At 65.2% G+C, this 16493-nt stretch overlaps 2 protein-coding genes across 5 annotated transcripts in view; both read right to left on the bottom strand.

Moving 5' to 3' along the window:
* Positions 1–7727: 7727 nt before the first annotated feature.
* On the bottom strand, positions 7728–11943 carry STAC3 (SH3 and cysteine rich domain 3). 4 transcript variants are annotated; one of them, XR_011005821.1, is made up of 12 exons: positions 11586–11943; positions 10728–10794; positions 10094–10355; positions 9847–9944; positions 9560–9635; positions 9366–9457; positions 9219–9263; positions 8929–8978; positions 8715–8809; positions 8416–8467; positions 8120–8257; positions 7728–7873 (listed from the first exon to the last, which is right to left on the bottom strand). XR_011005821.1 is itself a non-coding variant. In XM_068212618.1 (12 exons), exons 2-12 carry the CDS (start codon positions 10791–10793, stop codon positions 7775–7777), a joined length of 1092 nt encoding a protein of 363 aa, XP_068068719.1. In that variant the 5' UTR covers position 10794; positions 11586–11744; the 3' UTR covers positions 7728–7774. The 4 variants fall into 4 exon arrangements, 3 of the variants coding, with proteins under 3 accessions (XP_068068719.1, XP_068068718.1, XP_068068720.1); XM_068212618.1 differs by having other exon boundaries at positions 9197–9263; positions 10094–10352; positions 11586–11744; XM_068212617.1 differs by having other exon boundaries at positions 9197–9263; positions 11586–11744.
* A 1009-nt stretch (positions 11944–12952) lies between these two features.
* Positions 12953–16493, bottom strand: part of R3HDM2 (R3H domain containing 2) — a 46809-nt gene continuing 43268 nt past the window's right edge. Inside the window, 2 exon segments of the mRNA XM_068212567.1 lie at positions 12953–13397; positions 16353–16437. Coding sequence (XP_068068668.1) covers positions 13048–13397; positions 16353–16437 — 435 coding nt within the window. The 3' untranslated portion in view covers positions 12953–13047.

Genomic DNA, 16493 nt, shown 5'->3' on the forward strand with positions numbered 1-16493 from the left:
TGTGAGAGGCTCGGTGCTGTGCCGTGTGGGGGACCCCAGAACCAGCCCTCCCCCCGGCCCTGTCTGCAGCCCCCTTAGCCCCTGATGCCCCCCAAAATCTGCCTTTCGCGGTGCCTCTCACCCTAACCCACAGCCCAAGAACCCCCAAACTCCTCTGTGCCCCCCCCCAGGGGGTGGAGCAGCCTCAGAGGGGCGGGGGTGGGGGGCACTGCTCCATCCCTGTGAGAGGCTCGGTGCTGTGCCGTGTGGGGCACCCCAGCACCTGAGCCCAGCCCGGGGATGCTCCCCAACATTCTCGTGTCACCACCGAGGGACCCCAAGGCAGGCTGGAGCGGGGGGCAGCCCCTCAGCCCCCCCAGACGTCTGCCACTGCCTGCTGTGCCCAACTGGAATCGCTAATTCCAATAAAGCCAAGCTAGATTAATTTTCATTTCCCCATGCAAATCAGCGCTAATTAGGATGGATTTAGTTCACCTCACAGGGGCTGTGGGGACAGAGGCTGCGGCGGCCGCGTGCCCCAGCCGGGCTTTGGGGGGTTCGGCAAGGATTTGGGAGGTTGGAGCCCACAGCCGGGGGGGTCAGGAGCCGGGAGCGGGGGCAGGGATGGATCCAGACTCTCTGCCCATGCCCAGGACGCTCCAGGTCTCCCCCCTGCTCCCCAGGAGGGGACAGCAGGGATGGATCCAGGTGCTCTGCCCATCCCTAGGACCCTCCCAGGTCTCCCCACTGCTCCCCAGGGGGGGGACAGCACACACGGATCCAGATTTCTGTCCCTGCCCAAGCGCTCCAGGTCTCCCTCCGGTCCCCAGGAGTCAGTGGGGGCACAGCAGGAGGGCAGGGGTGGATCCGGATGGTCTGTTCCTCCCCAGGACCCCCCAGATGTTCCTCCTGGTCCCCAAAAGGGCACAGCGGGAGGACAGAGAAGGATCCAGGTGCTCTGTCCCTCTCCAAGTCCTCCAGATCTCCGCCCTGCTCCCCAGGAGGGGACAGCAGGGATGGATCCAGGTGCTCTGTCCCACCCCAAGTCCTCCAGATCTCCCCCCTGCTCCCCAGGAGGGGACAGCAGGGATGGATCCAGGTGCTCTGTCCATCCCTAGGACCCTCCCAGGTCTCCCCACTGCTCCCCAGGAGGGGTCAGCAGGAGGGCAGGAATGGATCTGGATGCTCTGTCCTCCCTAGGATGCTCCAGGTGTCCCCACTGGTCCCCAGGAGAGGACAGCAGGAGGGCAGGGGTGGATCCAGGTGCTCTGTCCCTCCCCAAGTCCTCCAGGTCTCCCCCCTGCTCCCCAGGAGGGGACAGCAGGGATGGATCCAGGTGCTCTGTCCATCCCTAGGACCCTCCCAGGTCTCCCCCCTGCTCCCCAGGAGGGGACAGCAGGGATGGATCCAGGTGCTCTGTCCCTCCCCGAGACCCCCCAGGTCTCCCCACTGCCCCCAGGAGCCAGAGCTGCCCCAAAGCTCGTCCCTGCCCCTATTAGTGCCCGAGGGGGTGGGGGGGGTCCCACCCAAAAACCTCGACCCCAAAAACCTCGGCCCCTCGGGGGTCCAGGGGGGTTTGCTCAGCTGAGAGCAGAGCAGGGACAGGGGGTCCCTGGGTGGGGAGGGGTCTGCGCTGCCCTGCCGGGGGTCCCAGCAGGATGCGCCCCCCCCGGGGGGTCTGGGGTCTCTGCAGCGGGGTGGGGTGACATCGCATTCCCCCCCCCTCTCCCCAGTTCTTTCAGATTCTGCTGTCGCCTCCTTCTTTGCCAAATATTTCACCGAGTCCCGCTGGCCGCAGGCTCCCGCTTGTGGAGCCAAGGACGCGGCTGCCGCCGAGCGCAGGCGCTGCAGACGGGACCCCCCGGCTCAGAACTGCTCCCCCACCCCCCAAAAAAAAAGAGCTGTCACACCTGGAGTCTCCCGAGGCTGAGCCCCCCCCCCCCCCCCCCCCTACGCCGGGTTGCCCCAGGATTTGGGGTACAGCCAGCCTGGCCCCTCTGCCACCTCTGCAGCTGGCACAGACCCCAACAGCGGCACCCCCACCCCCCAAATCTGAGGTGGGGGGCTCTGAGGGGCTGTGGAGGGCTGGGGGCTCTGAGGGGCTGTGCAGGACTGTGAGAGGCTCGGTGCTGTGCTGTGTGGGGGACCCCAGAACCAGCCCCCTCCCGGCCATGGCTGCAGCCCCCTTAGCCCCTGATGCCCCCCAAAATCTGCCTTTCCCGGTGCTTCTCACCCTAGCCCACAGCCCAAGAACCCCCAAACTCCTCTGTGCCCCCCCCCCCAGGGGCTGGAGCAGCCTCAGAGGGGCGGGGGTGGGGGGCACTGCTCCATCCCCCCAAACCAACCGGGGGCAGAGAGAAGGGGTTGGGGGGGATCTGTGAGGGGCTGTGGGGGGCTCTGAGGAGCTGGGGGGGCCAGTAGGGATTTGGGGGGGGCTCTGAGGGACTCGGTGCCGTGCCATGCCGTGGAGGGGACGGCCCGTGGTCCCCGCCAGTGGCGAACAGCCAGCGGCAGTGGCTGCTCTGCCCTCATTAAATCGCCCGTAACGAGCTCCGAGCCCCGGGGCCCTGCCGGACTCGGGTCATTAGGGCTGACAAGGACCTGTCACAGTGGGAGACGCGGCGTGGGTGTCCCCAGGCGCGGTACAGCCACTGGGGAGCCGGGGGGAGGGCACCTGTCCCCCAGGCAGCATCCCCGGTCCTGCCCTCCGATGTTCGCCTGTGCCCCCCGGGGGCCGGAGCACGATCGGACCCTGGCCCTGCCCGCGCTGGGAGTGGGGGACTGAGGGGGTCTCGGGGGGCCCCGGCAGCACTGGGGGAAAGGAAGAGGAAGGAGACAGGGAAAAGAGCAGAAAGGAAAGGAGGGAAAGGAAAAAAAAAACAGGGGGAAAGGGAAAGGGGTGGGACAGGAGCGCTGCCGAGCCCAGGGCCCCCGCTCGCAGCGCCTTTCCCAGCACCCGCCCGGGCCGCGAGCGGTGGAGGAGGATGAGGCGCAGAACCCCCCCACTCCCTCAGGAATAGGATGAGGCGAGGATCCCACCCCTCTCCAGCCCCTCGAGAAGGGGATGAGGAGCAGAACCCCTCCATTCCCTCAGGAGGAAGATGAGGAGAGAATCCCACTCCTCTCCAGCCCCTCGGGAAGAGGATGAGGAGCAGAACGCCCCTCACTCCCTCTCCAGCCCCTCAGGACCAGGATGAGGAGGAGAACCCCCCCACTCCCTCAGGAATATGATGAGGAGAGGATCCCACTGCTCTCCAGCCCCTCAGGACCAGGACGAGGAGAGGGTCCCACTCCTCTTCAGCCCCTCGAGAAGGGGATGAGGAGCAGAACCCCTCCATTCCCTCAAGGAGGAAGATGAGGAGAGAATCCCACTCCCCTCCAGCCCCTCGGGAAGAAGATGAGGAGCAGAACGCCCCTCACTCCCTCTCCAGCCCCTCAGGAGGAGGATGAGGAGAGGGTCCCACTCCTCTCCAGCCCCTCGGGAAGAGGATGAGGAGCAGAACCGCCTCCCACTCCTTCAGGAGGAGGATAAGGAGAGGGTCCCACCCCTCTCCAGCCCCTCAGGAGCAGGATGAGGAGCAGAACCCCCCACACCCTCTCCAGCCCCTCGGGAGGAGGATGAAGCGAGGATCCCACTCCTCTTCAGCCCCTCGAGAAGGTGATGAGGAGCAGAACCCCTCCATTCCCTCTCCAGCCCCTCAAGAGCAGCATGAGGCGAGGATCCCACCCCTCTCCAGCCCCTCGAGAAGGTGATGAGGAGCAGAACCCCTCCATTCCCTCTCCAGCCCCTCAGGAGCAGCATGAGGCGAGGATCCCAGCCCTCTCCAGCCCCTCGAGAAGGTGATGAGGAGCAGAACCCCTCCATTCCCTCTCCAGCCCCTCAGGCGGAGGATGAGGCGAGGAACCCACCCCTCTCCAGCCCCTCGAGAAGGTGATGAGGAGCAGAACCCCTCCATTCCCTCTCCAGCCCCTCAGGAAGGGGATGAGGCGAGGATCCCACCCCTCTCCAGCCCCTCGAGAAGGGGATGAGGAGCAGAACCCCTCCATTCCCTCTCCAGCCCCTCAGGCGGAGGATGAGGCGAGCATCCCACCCCTCTCCAGCCCCTCGAGAAGGGGATGAGGAGCAGAACCCCCCCCCCCCCCCAGCCCCCCAGCAGAGCCGCCCCTCCCCGGGAGCCCCCGGCACAGATAAGGAGCCCCGGTGTTCCCCGGGGCGCGTTTAATCTGGGACAGGACAGTTATTGGATAAATACCATGAATATGGAGATTGCATTTATGCTGATTTATGGCCGGGGGGGCAGGTGGGGAGCGCAGCCGCTCTAGTTTACTTTAATCCATTTATTTCCCTGCCTGGAGATGGAGAGCAAGCTCCGAGCGCTGCATCTGCTGCTCCCCGTGCGGCCCGGAAAGGGGGTGCAGGAGGGGGTGACCCCACCCTCGCGTCCCCTGCGGGGAGCTGCTCCCCTGGGATGATGGATGGATCTGGCACGAGACCCGTGGGGTTTCAATTAATTCCTGGGCCCCGCAGACTCCTGACCTTTCATGGGGTGCGCAGAGAAGTGGAGGTGATTAATGTAGAGGTCAGGGGGGCTCCTCCAGCCGGACCCCGTGTGTTCCATGGGGTGGGATGGGGAGCGGGGAGATGCCGAATGTCCCCACGCCGGGAGGGGACAGCCAGGTCACAACCAGGCTGGGAGCACCAGGGACGGGAAAACCACGCGAAAAGAGGGGAAAAAATCCAAATCCTAAAGTGCTCAGCAGTCACGGGGTGGGGTGGAAAATCCCCATCGCACCCCTGTCCTCAGCCCATCCACCGGGTGCCAGTGACGCCCCACCTCTGCCTGCGCCCCACATCCATCCGGGAAGCAGCGGGAGCTGGGATGTGAGGAGGGGCATGCACCTCTTAATTGCACCCTATTAACTGCTGATCAATCCAATTAGCTCCTGGCTGTAATGAAGGGCAGCTGCTTGGCTGGGGCCAGCTCTCCCTCCCTCTCAAAACACATCCCAAAATGCATCCGAAAATGCATCCCAAAACGCATCCCACCCTGGCATCCCACCAGGAGTCGGCAGGGAAGGGGGCTGGGGGGGGTGGGAGGCTGATAGAAGGTGTTTTACCCAATTTTCCAGCTGACTCTAATTAAGTTGTTCTCTTCAGCTGTTAAATTAGCCAGAGCCCTCCTCCCTTCCCAGGGTGGTTCCCCCCCTTTCCCTCCCCACCGCCCAGATGCAGCAAATCAGCTGCTCCCCCCCCCCCCCCTCCCGCCTTTCCCCCCTCCCGCAGGGCTCCGCAAATAAATAAATAGACAATCCCGGGAAAATTAACCGTGTGAGGAGCCGCAAATGAGGTGGAAAATTTTAATGGTTCGGCATTTAAAGCTGTGTGACAGGAGGAGGTGGGGGGAGGAGGGAGGGACGGAGGGAGGTCAATCCCGGGGACTGCCCCCCCCGCCCACCTCACCCCCACTTCTCACCCCCTCATTTCCATCATTCCCGGAGCAACATCTCCGGCACTCGGGGTGCCGGGAATGGGGGGAGACCCCCGCGGTGGGGGTCACACACCTGCTTCCCTCCCCCCCGGCGTTCCCTGTACCCCCCATAACCCCCTCAGCAGCCCCAACCCCACGGAGTGTGGGGGGAGCACGGGGGCCCCTTCGCACGCCCCCCCCCCCCCCCATCCCCGTTTCCCCTTCCCCCCCAATTCCGTCCCCGGTACCGGTACCGTGGGGGGGGGGGGCTGCCCCAGGAGCCGCCCGCCAGGGGGCGCCGCAGCCTCCTCGCCTCATTTGCATATATTTGCATACGGCCGTGCCGCGCGGCGTGTCGGCAGCGCCCCCTCGCGGCGGCGGCGGGGAAAGCTCGGCCACACCCACTCCGCAGGCCCCGCCCACCCCCGCCCGCCCGTCGCCGCGGTTACCGCTGACGTCACGGCGCCGTGACGTCACGGGCGCAGCCCCCGCTGGCGGGCACCTGTTCGTGGCTCGGCGCCCGCCCCCGCCGCGCTCCAAGGTCTCGTCCTGTCCCCGGCACCGTCACCTGTCGCCCGCCGCCCCTATTCGGGCCCCGCCGGGCCCCGCGCCAGCGCCCGGCCCCCCCTCCACCCCCGAGGGACGGGGCGGGGGGGATCCCGGTACCGCCCCTTCCCCTCCCACCGCCCGTGCCCGGCTGAGCCCCCGCTGGTGGCCACCGGCACCCCCACAGTGACCAGTGACCCCTTCACTGGTGGGCACCGGCACCCCCACAGTGACCAGGGACCCCTCCACTGGTGGGCACCGGCACCCCACAGTGACCAGTGACCCCTCCATCGGGGGCCACCGGCACCCCCACAGTGACCACTGACCCCTTCACTGGTGGGCACCGGCACCCCACAGTGACCAGTGACCCCTTCACTGGTGGCCACCGGCACCCCCACAGTGACCAGTGACCCCTTCACTGGTGGCCACCGGCACCCCCACAGTGACCAGTGACCCCTTCACTGGTGGCCACCGGCACCCCCACAGTGACCACTGACCCCTTCACTGGTGGCCACTGGCACCCCCATAGTGACCAGGGGACCACCAGTACCCCTACAGTGACCAGTGAGCCATCCCATCCACTGGTGGCCACCAGCACCCCCACAGTGACCAGTGACCCCTCCATCGGGGGCCACCGGCACCCCCACAGTGACCACTGACCCCTTCACTGGTGGGCACCGGCACCCCACAGTGACCAGTGACCCCTTCACTGGTGGCCACCGGCACCCCCACAGTGACCAGTGACCCCTTCACTGGTGGCCACCGGCACCCCCACAGTGACCAGTGACCCCTTCACTGGTGGCCACCGGCACCCCCACAGTGACCACTGACCCCTTCACTGGTGGCCACTGGCACCCCCATAGTGACCAGGGGACCACCAGTACCCCTACAGTGACCAGTGAGCCATCCCATCCACTGGTGGCCACCAGCACCCCCACAGTGACCAGTGACCCCTCCATCGGGGGCCACCGACACCCCCACAGTGACCAGGGACCCCTCCACTGGTGGCCACCGGCACCCCCATAGTGACCAGTGAGCCATCCCCTCCACTGGTGGCCACCAGCACCCCCACAGTGACCAGTGACCCCTTCATTGGGGGCCACCGGCACCCCCATAGTGACCCGTGGCAACCCCCGCCCGCCACCCTCCCAGGGGTCCCCCCCCGCGGCGGGCACTGTCACCCCCACAGTGGCACCTCCCACGCGGTCATCGATGCCCGCGCAGGGACCACCGGCACCCCCGGAGTGTCGCCGCCCCATTAAATCCACACTGGAGAGCGGGGCGTGGGCACAGCCGTGTATTGCCAAAAGCCGGGAGCACCGGGAGCAGCGGGGCCGGACCCCCCGACCCTCCCCGCGGCACCCACTGTCCCCCCCACTCGGTCCGGGGGGGCTCCCAGCGGGTCTGGGGGTGCCCCCTGATGCATCCAGTGTCTCTGGAGGCACCAAAACCTCCCACCTGGGGGCACCTCCTGTCCCCCCCATCCTGCCCCGGTCCTGGGGGGGACAACAGTCCCCCAGGGACACCCCTGCTGGAGGCAGCAGGAATGGGGGTACCCTTCCCTGACCCCAAACCTGTCCCGCAGCCAGGGCCCCCCATCCCCATCCCGGGTTGCCCCATGCCGAGGTTGCCCCCGTCCCATCCCTGCCCTGCAGCCGCTCTCTGTCCCCGTCCCCACCCCGCAGCCAGAGTGTCTCCGCCCCATCCCGGGGGTCTCTGTGTCCCCCATCCCGGGGGTCTCTGCCCCGTCCCAGGGGTTCCCCCTCCCCCCCCAGCCCCCCTCAGATCTCCTCCAGGAAGTCCACAGGGAACAGCCCCACTTTGCGGCCGGTGAAGACTTTGACGTAACCGTTCACCTCCTCCCCCTTCTGCACCACGATCTGCGGGCGAGAGGGGGCCGGGTGAGACCCCCGGGACCCCCCCCAGGGAAGGGGGAACCCCTCCAGAGCAGGGGGAACGCCAAGTGTAGAGGGGTCGGGGTAGAGAAGATCTCATCCGAGGGGCTGGGGGAGGTGGGAAGTGGGGGGACGGTGATGCTGGTTATGGGGTGCAGCTGTGATGGGGGGCTTGGAGGGGGGCTGGGGGTCTCCGGCTGGTGATGGGGGACGGGGGAAGTCCCGTCTCACCTGATCTTTCTTGAGCGTGATCTGCCCGATCTCCCGGTTGCCCACGAAGGACCGCGTCACCTTGTGCACCCGCTCGCCTGCTCGCACCCGGATGATGAAGTTGGGGGGGAAATACCCGATTTTCTCACCGATCTTCCCCTGGAAGGAGGCAGTGGGGGAGTGAAAGGGGAGATTGGGGCCGAGCCGGGGGTCCCAGATTCCCCCCCTCCCCGCACCGCGAGGCTGGGGGTTGACAGCAGGGCTGGGTTTCCCCTCTTGCAGTGCCACGAGCTTTCCCAGCCGCACTCCGGCCTCACCCGCCACCACTCCTCGTTGGAGTCATCCACCACCGTGATCTTCTCCCCCGGCCTGGAAGGGAAGGAAGGGCTCTCTGAGGGGGACAGGACCCCCAGCCATGGGAGACCCCAAGGAAAGATGCTTCTCCTTCAGAATCAGCTCCTCCAGCCCCGTATGTGGCACGGGACACGCAGCCCATGGGCTCAGGGGCAGGCAGGTCCTGCCCAGAGCAGCTCAGCCTTGGGAAATCCACGGAACCACATCGAGCCAAACCCCAAAAAACCTTGGGCAAGAGCTCAGGATGAGACTGGGAACTCACGGGAAGTCCAGGTCGTCCTTCTCCAGGGCTTTGAAACGATAAAGTGCCACGAAGTAGTGGGACTGCAGGAACCCTCCTGGCTGTGGCTTCTTGCTCTGGGGGACACAGTGGGGTTTGCAGTGCCAGGGGCTGCAGACAGCCCTGAGGATCCCAGCAGGGAGATCCCACAAGCTCTGCTCGAAGCTTTGGGGTGCAGGGCGAGGATGAGGGGTACCTTGTCATCTGCTGGGCTCTTCTCAGCCTTCTTGTCGCCTTCGGAGGCACCTGGGAACGGGAAGAGGGCTCGCACCTCTCCTGGTGGTGCCTCCCGAGGGTCTCCTCAGCCAACGTGGGGATGGAGTGAGAGCCCCAAGGTGGGGACATGGACTGGGGACCCACTTTCCGCAGGGCAACCCCACCCTGGTGACCCCCCCCAAACACAGCCAGGGGCTCCCTCCGTGTCCGCATGGGCTCAGCCCCCCAACCCTCGGCCCCGCGCTCACCACCCTCAGCTTTGCTCCCCACCGGCTTCGTGGCTTCCGACTCCTCGTCCATCATCGCAGCCAAGGGCTGGAAGGCAGAGAGAGCTCTCAGAAGGTGCAGAATGGGGGGGCTGGGGGGTTAGTGGGGTGCACCGGCAGGAATCTGGCGAGAGCCCTACCCCACACTCACGTTCTTCTTGTCGTCCTGCCCTTTCTTGCGCTCCTTGTTGGCCATGATGACGCCCGTCCGCAGCGTCTCGAACACGGGGTCGCTCCTGTTTGCTGCGGGGGCAGGGGAAGGGTCGGGGGGGGGGGGTTCACGATGGGTTAGGACACCCCGGGCTGGGGACCAAGGGGACGGGGCACCCCAACACGGGGACTCACCGAGCTGGTCCTTGGTGCCGGCGTACTGCTGGTCGCTGTAGAGGGGGGAGCTGTACGCCCGCCGGAACCCGGGCGGCTGCGAGGACAGTGGGGAGGGGTCGGAGCATCAGCCACCCCCCGGACCCACCTGTCAGAGCTGGGGGGACCCCGAGAAGGGGATGCCGGGGTCCCCCTCAGAGCCAGGAAATGACCAGGGGTGGTGGCACCCGCGTCCTGCCCGCAGGGGCCGAGGTGGCCGCTCCTGGGGGTGCCCGATCTGGGGGCCGGAGCAGGGGGGTGACACTCACGATCTTGCCGAAGCAGCGCTGCATCTCCACGTAGGACTGGCAGTGGTGGTGGATGTTGGTTTTGCAGTTCTTGCACCTCAGGCCAAATTTGTTGTTGACTGGCAGTGGGGGGGTGGAAAGGAGAGGGAATGTGACACTGCAGCTGTGAAACGGCCGGGACAGAGCCCTGCGCGGCCTTGGCCCCCAGCCCCAGCCGTAGCCGTGGCCCCCAGCCCTGCCCGTGGCCCCCAGCCCCCTCAGGACTCACGGACGATCATGCGGGCACAAACATCACAGAATTTGGGCTTTTTGAAGTAATGGTCTTTGAACTTGTGGGGTTTGTCATTAACAAGTTTCTCGGGTTCAGGAGGGGGCTCGGGCTCCTCCTCCTCTTCCTCCTCTTCCTCATCCTCATAGATGTAGTAGATGGGTCCCCCCGAGGGGCTGACCAGCTCCCCGTTGGGCTGTGGCTCCGGCGCCGGCTCCTCCTTGGGCTTTCGCTGGAAAAGTTGCTTCAGCTTCTGCAGCTGCTGGGGCAGGAGGGGACGCACGGTGTGTGGCAGTGTGGAGGAGGCAGGAGGGCAGACACCCCGTGCCCAGCTCCTCGCCCCAGTGACCCCCTCCACAAGCAGGAGGAGGCTCCAGGAATGCTCTGAAGATGGGCACCCTCCTCCCAGTCCCGTGAAGTCTCCACAGAAGAGGAAGCTGCGGTTCCTGAGCCCCTCACGGATGCGGGCGCGCCAGGGAAATGCCAAGCTGGGAAATGCCCACCCAACGCCCGGCTGGATCAGGGTCCCACCAGGCACCCCAGGCCTCCCAAAGCCTCCTGGGGCTGCGGCAGGATGATGCCAGAGAGGGGGCTTCCCCCACCCACCCAAACTGCCCTGTGGGCACCCACTTACCCGGCTCTTGGGTTTCCCACCTGAAGCAGGTGAAGCTGGTGGCTCTGGCACTTCCTTCTCCGTCATGCTGCAAGGGGAAGAGCAGAGATGGCGTTGGCTGGGGCACTTCCAGCTGCAGGAGCCCGGCAGGGGATGAAGTGGTCAGACCCTGCTGGGTGGGCAGTGCCACCCCTTCCCCTGCCCGTCCAGCAGCTCCTGTCCTGGCAAGGGCTGGTTCTGCCAGGGGAAACCCCAGGCTCACCCCCACTGCCCGTCCTGCAGCCCCTGTCCCAGCGAGGATCACTCCCACCGCCCATCCCAGCCCCTGCCCTGGGGCCAGGGCTGGTTCTGCCTCGGTGAGCCCCAGGGCCAGACCGGAGGAGGTCGGTGCCCAGCCCAGAGCGTGGCACATCCGCTGGCTCAGGGACGTGGTGCCAAGTGCTGTGAGCCAGCCCCTGGGCTACCTGCACGTGCCCACCTTAGCCCGGACATCTCCATCTCACCGTGAAACCGCAAACTGCGCCGCTCTCGGCCCCTCAGATGAGCACACGGGGGACGCTGATGGGCACCATCCAGCTTTCGGCTGCCACCGGGGCAGGACCTGCTCCTGCATCCCCCAAACCATCCCGGTGCCACCTTTGACAGCCCTCCCCGCAGTGCTTCCACCCAGACCTCCCTATTTTTAGTGATACCCACCCCCCCAAGCCCCTCCAGCCCCCCGCGGAAAGCAGCCAGGAAAACCATCAGGAAGCAGCAACGGGAACGGGGAGCGCTGGGGCGAGGGGCACTGCGGGAATGGGGCACCCCGAGGCCCTACAGCAGCGGGGGGGCCCAGGGTGGGCACGGCCACGGCAAGAGGGGCACACAGGGAGCACTTACCCTGTGCTTGGCGGTCTCGCCCCGCGCTGAAGAAGCTCCCGAAGGGCGGCCGGTGCCGGAGCCCCGTTGGCCGCAGAGCCCCCAGCCCTGCGTGGCGGGGAGGGCGGCAGCCGCGCCGGTCCCGTGGCGAGCGGAGTGACAGGGCAGAGGGGGACGACAGCTGAGCGGTGGCGGGGCTGACGCCGGGAAATTGGAGCCCCAGCGTGCGCCGGGCGGGAGCAGGCGGAGGAGCCACCGGCTATTTGCGTTGGTGGGTTGCTGGGCGTGCCAGGGGCCCCCCCAGCCTGGCCTGGGACAAAGAAGGAACCGGGCACAGCCAGGGATCCAGGAACTGGGCACACTGAGGGTTCCAGGAGCTGGGCACACCGACGGCTCCAGCTTCAGCGTCTCGTGCGTTGGAGGCTGCTGCGGGTTCAGTGGGCAGAGGGGCAGCAGTGGGGTCTGCCATGGGGTGGAGTGGCTGCCTCGCACCCCCTGGCACCAAATCCTGCTGGTCCAGGCTCCGCTGGGATGGCGGGAGCTGGGATCCCACCCAGGGACAGGGCCCTGGAGTTAATGGGCACCCAGAGGGCCCTTAGGTCCCTGCCTGGATGTGGGTGGCACCGAGGTGGGAGGTGGAACCAGCCTGGGGTTGGAGCCCCCCTTCCTGGCAGCCCTTACCTGTCTGGCTGCACCTGCTCAGAAAGGTTGGGAGCATCCTGCTACTGCCAGAGGCTCTGGCTGTGCCACCACCCCAAATCCTGTGCCCACCTGCACCTGCCAGCTCCAGGTGCTGCTCCTGTCAGCAGGAATGTGATGTTTCCTGGCAGGGCACACAGCTGGGGCCACTCCACGCCCTCATTCCTGCCCTGGAATTCCACAGCTGGGAGAAGAGGCCATGATCATCTGTCAGGGGAGTCCAGCCCCAGTCCAAATGCTCTGATCCCAGCCTGGGATCCCCACTTTGGCAAACCATGGGCTTGCAGCCCTTGGACATGCCAAGCTCAGGGGCAGGACTGGGCAAATTGTCCCCCTGGCAGTGTCCCTTCTGCTGTCCCCTCACCCCACTGAGGCAGCACAGAGCCCCCAGCCCTGGCAGTGGCAGAGAACGGGAAGTTACGTTCAAGTGATGGACAATTTTCCTTTTTTTTCTTTTTTATTTAAAAACAACCCCCCAAATAAAATAAAACAAAAAAATTCCCCCCCCCCCCCCGCAAATTAATAATCTGATTAAATAAAATGTGCAGTGAACATACCAATCAACACCTGTATGTGCGGTCCAACACAGTGCTTAAACAAAACCATAGACACAGGGGAGGGGGGCGGGCACGGGCGTCACTCCAAAAATAATAATTAAAAAAAAAAAAAATCAACTTCTTGTCTCTTAATTATGTTCATATAAATATATCAAGGAAGGAGGGCGAGAGGAAGGGAGGGCAGGAGGAGAAGAGGCCCAGGGGAGTGCCCGGTGCCCACGGGAGCCCTACTGGGAGCTCGCCCGCTCCAGCACCCGCAGGTCGTAGTTCTTTTTGGCCACGCGCAGTTTGAAGCGGCTGAGGGAGTTGTTGAGGCGGAGGGAGGCGTTTTGGGCAGCCAGCGGGCTGGGGAACACGGCCACGATGGTGTATAAGGCAGCGAGGTCACTGTGCCTGCCGTTCTCCGGAGTCCCGCTGTTGTCCCCGCCGCCGCCGCCTCCGTCCCCGCGGCGCCCCTGAGTCTCTTTGAGCCACTGGATTTTGGCACCGGCCATGGCGAGCTGGGTGAAGAGCTTGTCGGCCTCTGTCCGTGTGATGCCCTCGGGCAGGTCCGTCACCTCCAGCACCCGGCCCAGCACTGCAGGGAAGGAGCCGCGTGTCACCGGCCACGTCCCGGTGCCCCCGGTGCCGCCCTGGCTCCGGGCTGGAGCACCCGCCTCTTGTGGGCCCAGGAACGCGGTGCAGTGCCAAGCTGCCCCCAACAGCAGGAATCTATTCTTTTAAGCCAGCCAATCTATTCTTTTAAGCCCTCCAAAGCACCCCTACCTGCTCTCTGGAATGCCCCATCCCAATCCCTTCCCGTGCCCACAATGCTGGTTTTGCTTCAGGACGAGATGTGGGTATTTCCCAGTGTCCCATAGCTACAGGGACACCTGGCATCCCCCTGGCATCCTTTGGATAGCTGGGCAGGTCAGGCTTTCCCAGGGGCTCTGCCCTGTTTTCCTACCCCAAACCTCAGATACCAGGACTGGGAGCCAACCCCACGCTCCCACCCTGACCCTGGGAGGGAGAATGGCTGCAGCCATGGAGGATGGTGGCACTGGGTGCGTCCTGCCTGGTGGTACCCAAATCCCTCTGCAGCTCCCGGCCCCTGCCTGGTGGTACCCAAATCCCTCTGCAGTTCCTGGCTCCAGTTCCTGCCCAGTGCTCCTCAAATCTCTGCAGCTCCTGGCTCTCCCCAATCCCTGCCCCGTGGCCCCCAAATCCCTCTGCAGCTCCCAGCTCCAGCCCCTGCCCTGTGCTACCCAAATCTCTCTGCAGCTTCTGGCTCCTGCCCTGGTGGTCCCCAAATCCCTCTGCAGCTCCTGGCTCTGAGCTATGCCCCTGCCCTGTGGTCCTCAAACCCCTCTGCAGCTCCAGCCCCTGCCCTGTGGTCCCCAAATCCCTCTGCAGCTCCTGGCTCTCCCCCTATCCTTGTCTCATGGCCCCCAAATTCCTCTGCAGTTCCCAGCTCCTGCCCCTGCCCTGTGGTGCCCAAATCCCTCTGCAGCTCCTGCCCCTGCCCTGTGCTCCCCAAATCCCTCTGCAGCTTCTGGCCCTGCCCTGTGCTCCCCAAATCCTTCTGCAGCTCCTGGCCCCTGCCCTGTGGTCCCCAAATCCCTCTGCAGCTCCTGCCCCTGCCCTGTGGTGCCCAAATCCCTCTGCAGCTCCTGCCCCTGCCCTGTGGTCCCCAAATCCCTCTGCAGCTCCTGCCCCTGCCCTGTGGTCCCCAAATCCCTCTGCAGCTCCTGGCCTCTGCCCTGTGCTCCCCAAATCCCTCTGCAGCTCCTGCCCCTGCCCTGTGGTCCCCAAATCCCTCTGCAGCTCCTGCCCCTGCCCTGTGCTCCCCAAATCCCTCTGCAGCTCCTGCCCCTGCCCTGTGCTCCCCAAATCCCTCTGCAGCTCCATCCCCTGCCCTGTGGTCCCCAAATCCCTCTCACAGCTCCTGCCCCTGCCCTGTGGTCCCCAAATCCCTCTGCAGCTCCTGCCCCTGCCCTGTGCTCCCCAAATCCCTCTGCAGCTCCTGGCCCCTGCCCTGTGGTCCCCAAATCCCTCTGCAGCTCCTGCCCCTGCCCTGTGCTCCCCAAATCCCTCTGCAGCTCCTGCCCCTGCCCTGTGCTCCCCAAATCCCTCTGCAACTCCTGCCCCTGCCCTGTGGTCCCCAAATCCCTCTGCAGCTCCTGCCCCTGCCCTGTGCTCCCCAAATCCCTCTGCAGCTCCTGCCCCTGCCCTGTGCTCCCGAAATCCCTCTGCAGCTCCATCCCCTGCCCTGTGGTGCCCAAATCCCTCTGCAGCTCCTGGCCCCTGCCCTGTGGTGCCCAAATCCCTCTGCAGCTCCTGCCCCTGCCCTGTGGTGCCCAAATCCCTCTGCAGCTCCTGCCCCTGCCCTGTGCTCCCCAAATCCCTCTGCAGCTCCTGCCCCTGCCCTGTGCTCCCCAAATCCCTCTGCAGCTCCTGCCCCTGCCCTGTGCTCCCCAAATCCCTCTGCAGCTTCTGGCCCTGCCCTGTGGTCCCCAAATCCCTCTGCAGCTCCTGCCCCTGCCCTGTGGTGCCCAAATCCCTCTCACAGCTCCTGCCCCTGCCCTGTGCTCCCCAAATCCCTCTGCAGCTCCTGGCCCCTGCCCTGTGCTCCCCAAATCCCTCTGCAGCTCCTGCCCCTGCCCTGTGGTGCCCAAATCCCTCTGCAGCTCCTGCCCCTGCCCTGTGGTCCCCAAATCCCTCTGCAGCTCCTGCCCCTGCCCTGTGCTCCCCAAATCCCTCTGCAGCTCCTGGCTCCAGCCCTGGCTCTGGGCTTAGCAGAGCTGCTGGAGGGATTCTTTGCTAATATTAACGTGGCACGTACGGACCATGCCAGGGGCAGGAGGGGGTAGGCAGCTCTTAAAGGGCCCCAGCAACCAGCTGCTGGTGGTGACACTGAGGTGACATGGGGGACAAGCCTGAGGTCTCCAGAGGGTCACTGAGGGCTGCTCCATCCAAGCTGTGGGTCCTTCCCTTCCCAAGGACCCACTGCAGACACCCTGGACATGGGTGGAGAGAAAGGATTCACTGGAACCCTCAGCCCTCGCAGCCACTCTGGGAGATCCCAAACCTCAAAGATGAGGCTCTGAAGCTGCAGGCCCCATGGGAAAGGGAAGCATGGGTGGGAAGAGTGACTTGAGAAAGCAGTGGTGGGAATGAGATCTCAGAGTCTGGACACTCACTTTCTGCTGATGAGGAATAAAATCCCAGCTCTGCCAGCTCCAACTGCTCCATCATTTCCACCTTCTGAGAGGCAGGGATAGCACCCAGGTGTTCTCCTCAGAGGTTTTACTCCCTGTTCACCCACCTCCCTCAGGGCACAGCAGCCTGGGGCTGGATCTGCTGCACCCCCAGCCTGGACTCACCTGGGCTGGTGGGTGTTTGTGGGTGTGGGGAGAAGGGACTGGCAGGAACCACTCTCCAAAACCAGCACAGGTTCTGTGGGATGCTGGTGTGGACAGGGATGGCACCTGGAGTCTCCAACATCCATTTGTGGGGACATCAGAGGGCAAAGAGGCTCGAGGGGGTCACTTGCCTACGTCACTTGTCCCCAGGTCGGTGGACGCCGACTTCAGGGCCTGTCTCTTGCTCCGGTTGCCGTGTTTCATTCCAGTCTGCCCCTTGGAGGAGAAAAAGGGCACTGTGTCACCTCAGGGGACATTGTGGCTTCACGGTG

Source organism: Anomalospiza imberbis, chromosome 22 (genome assembly GCF_031753505.1).
Source record: "Anomalospiza imberbis isolate Cuckoo-Finch-1a 21T00152 chromosome 22, ASM3175350v1, whole genome shotgun sequence".
Taxonomy (NCBI): domain Eukaryota; kingdom Metazoa; phylum Chordata; class Aves; order Passeriformes; family Viduidae; genus Anomalospiza; species Anomalospiza imberbis.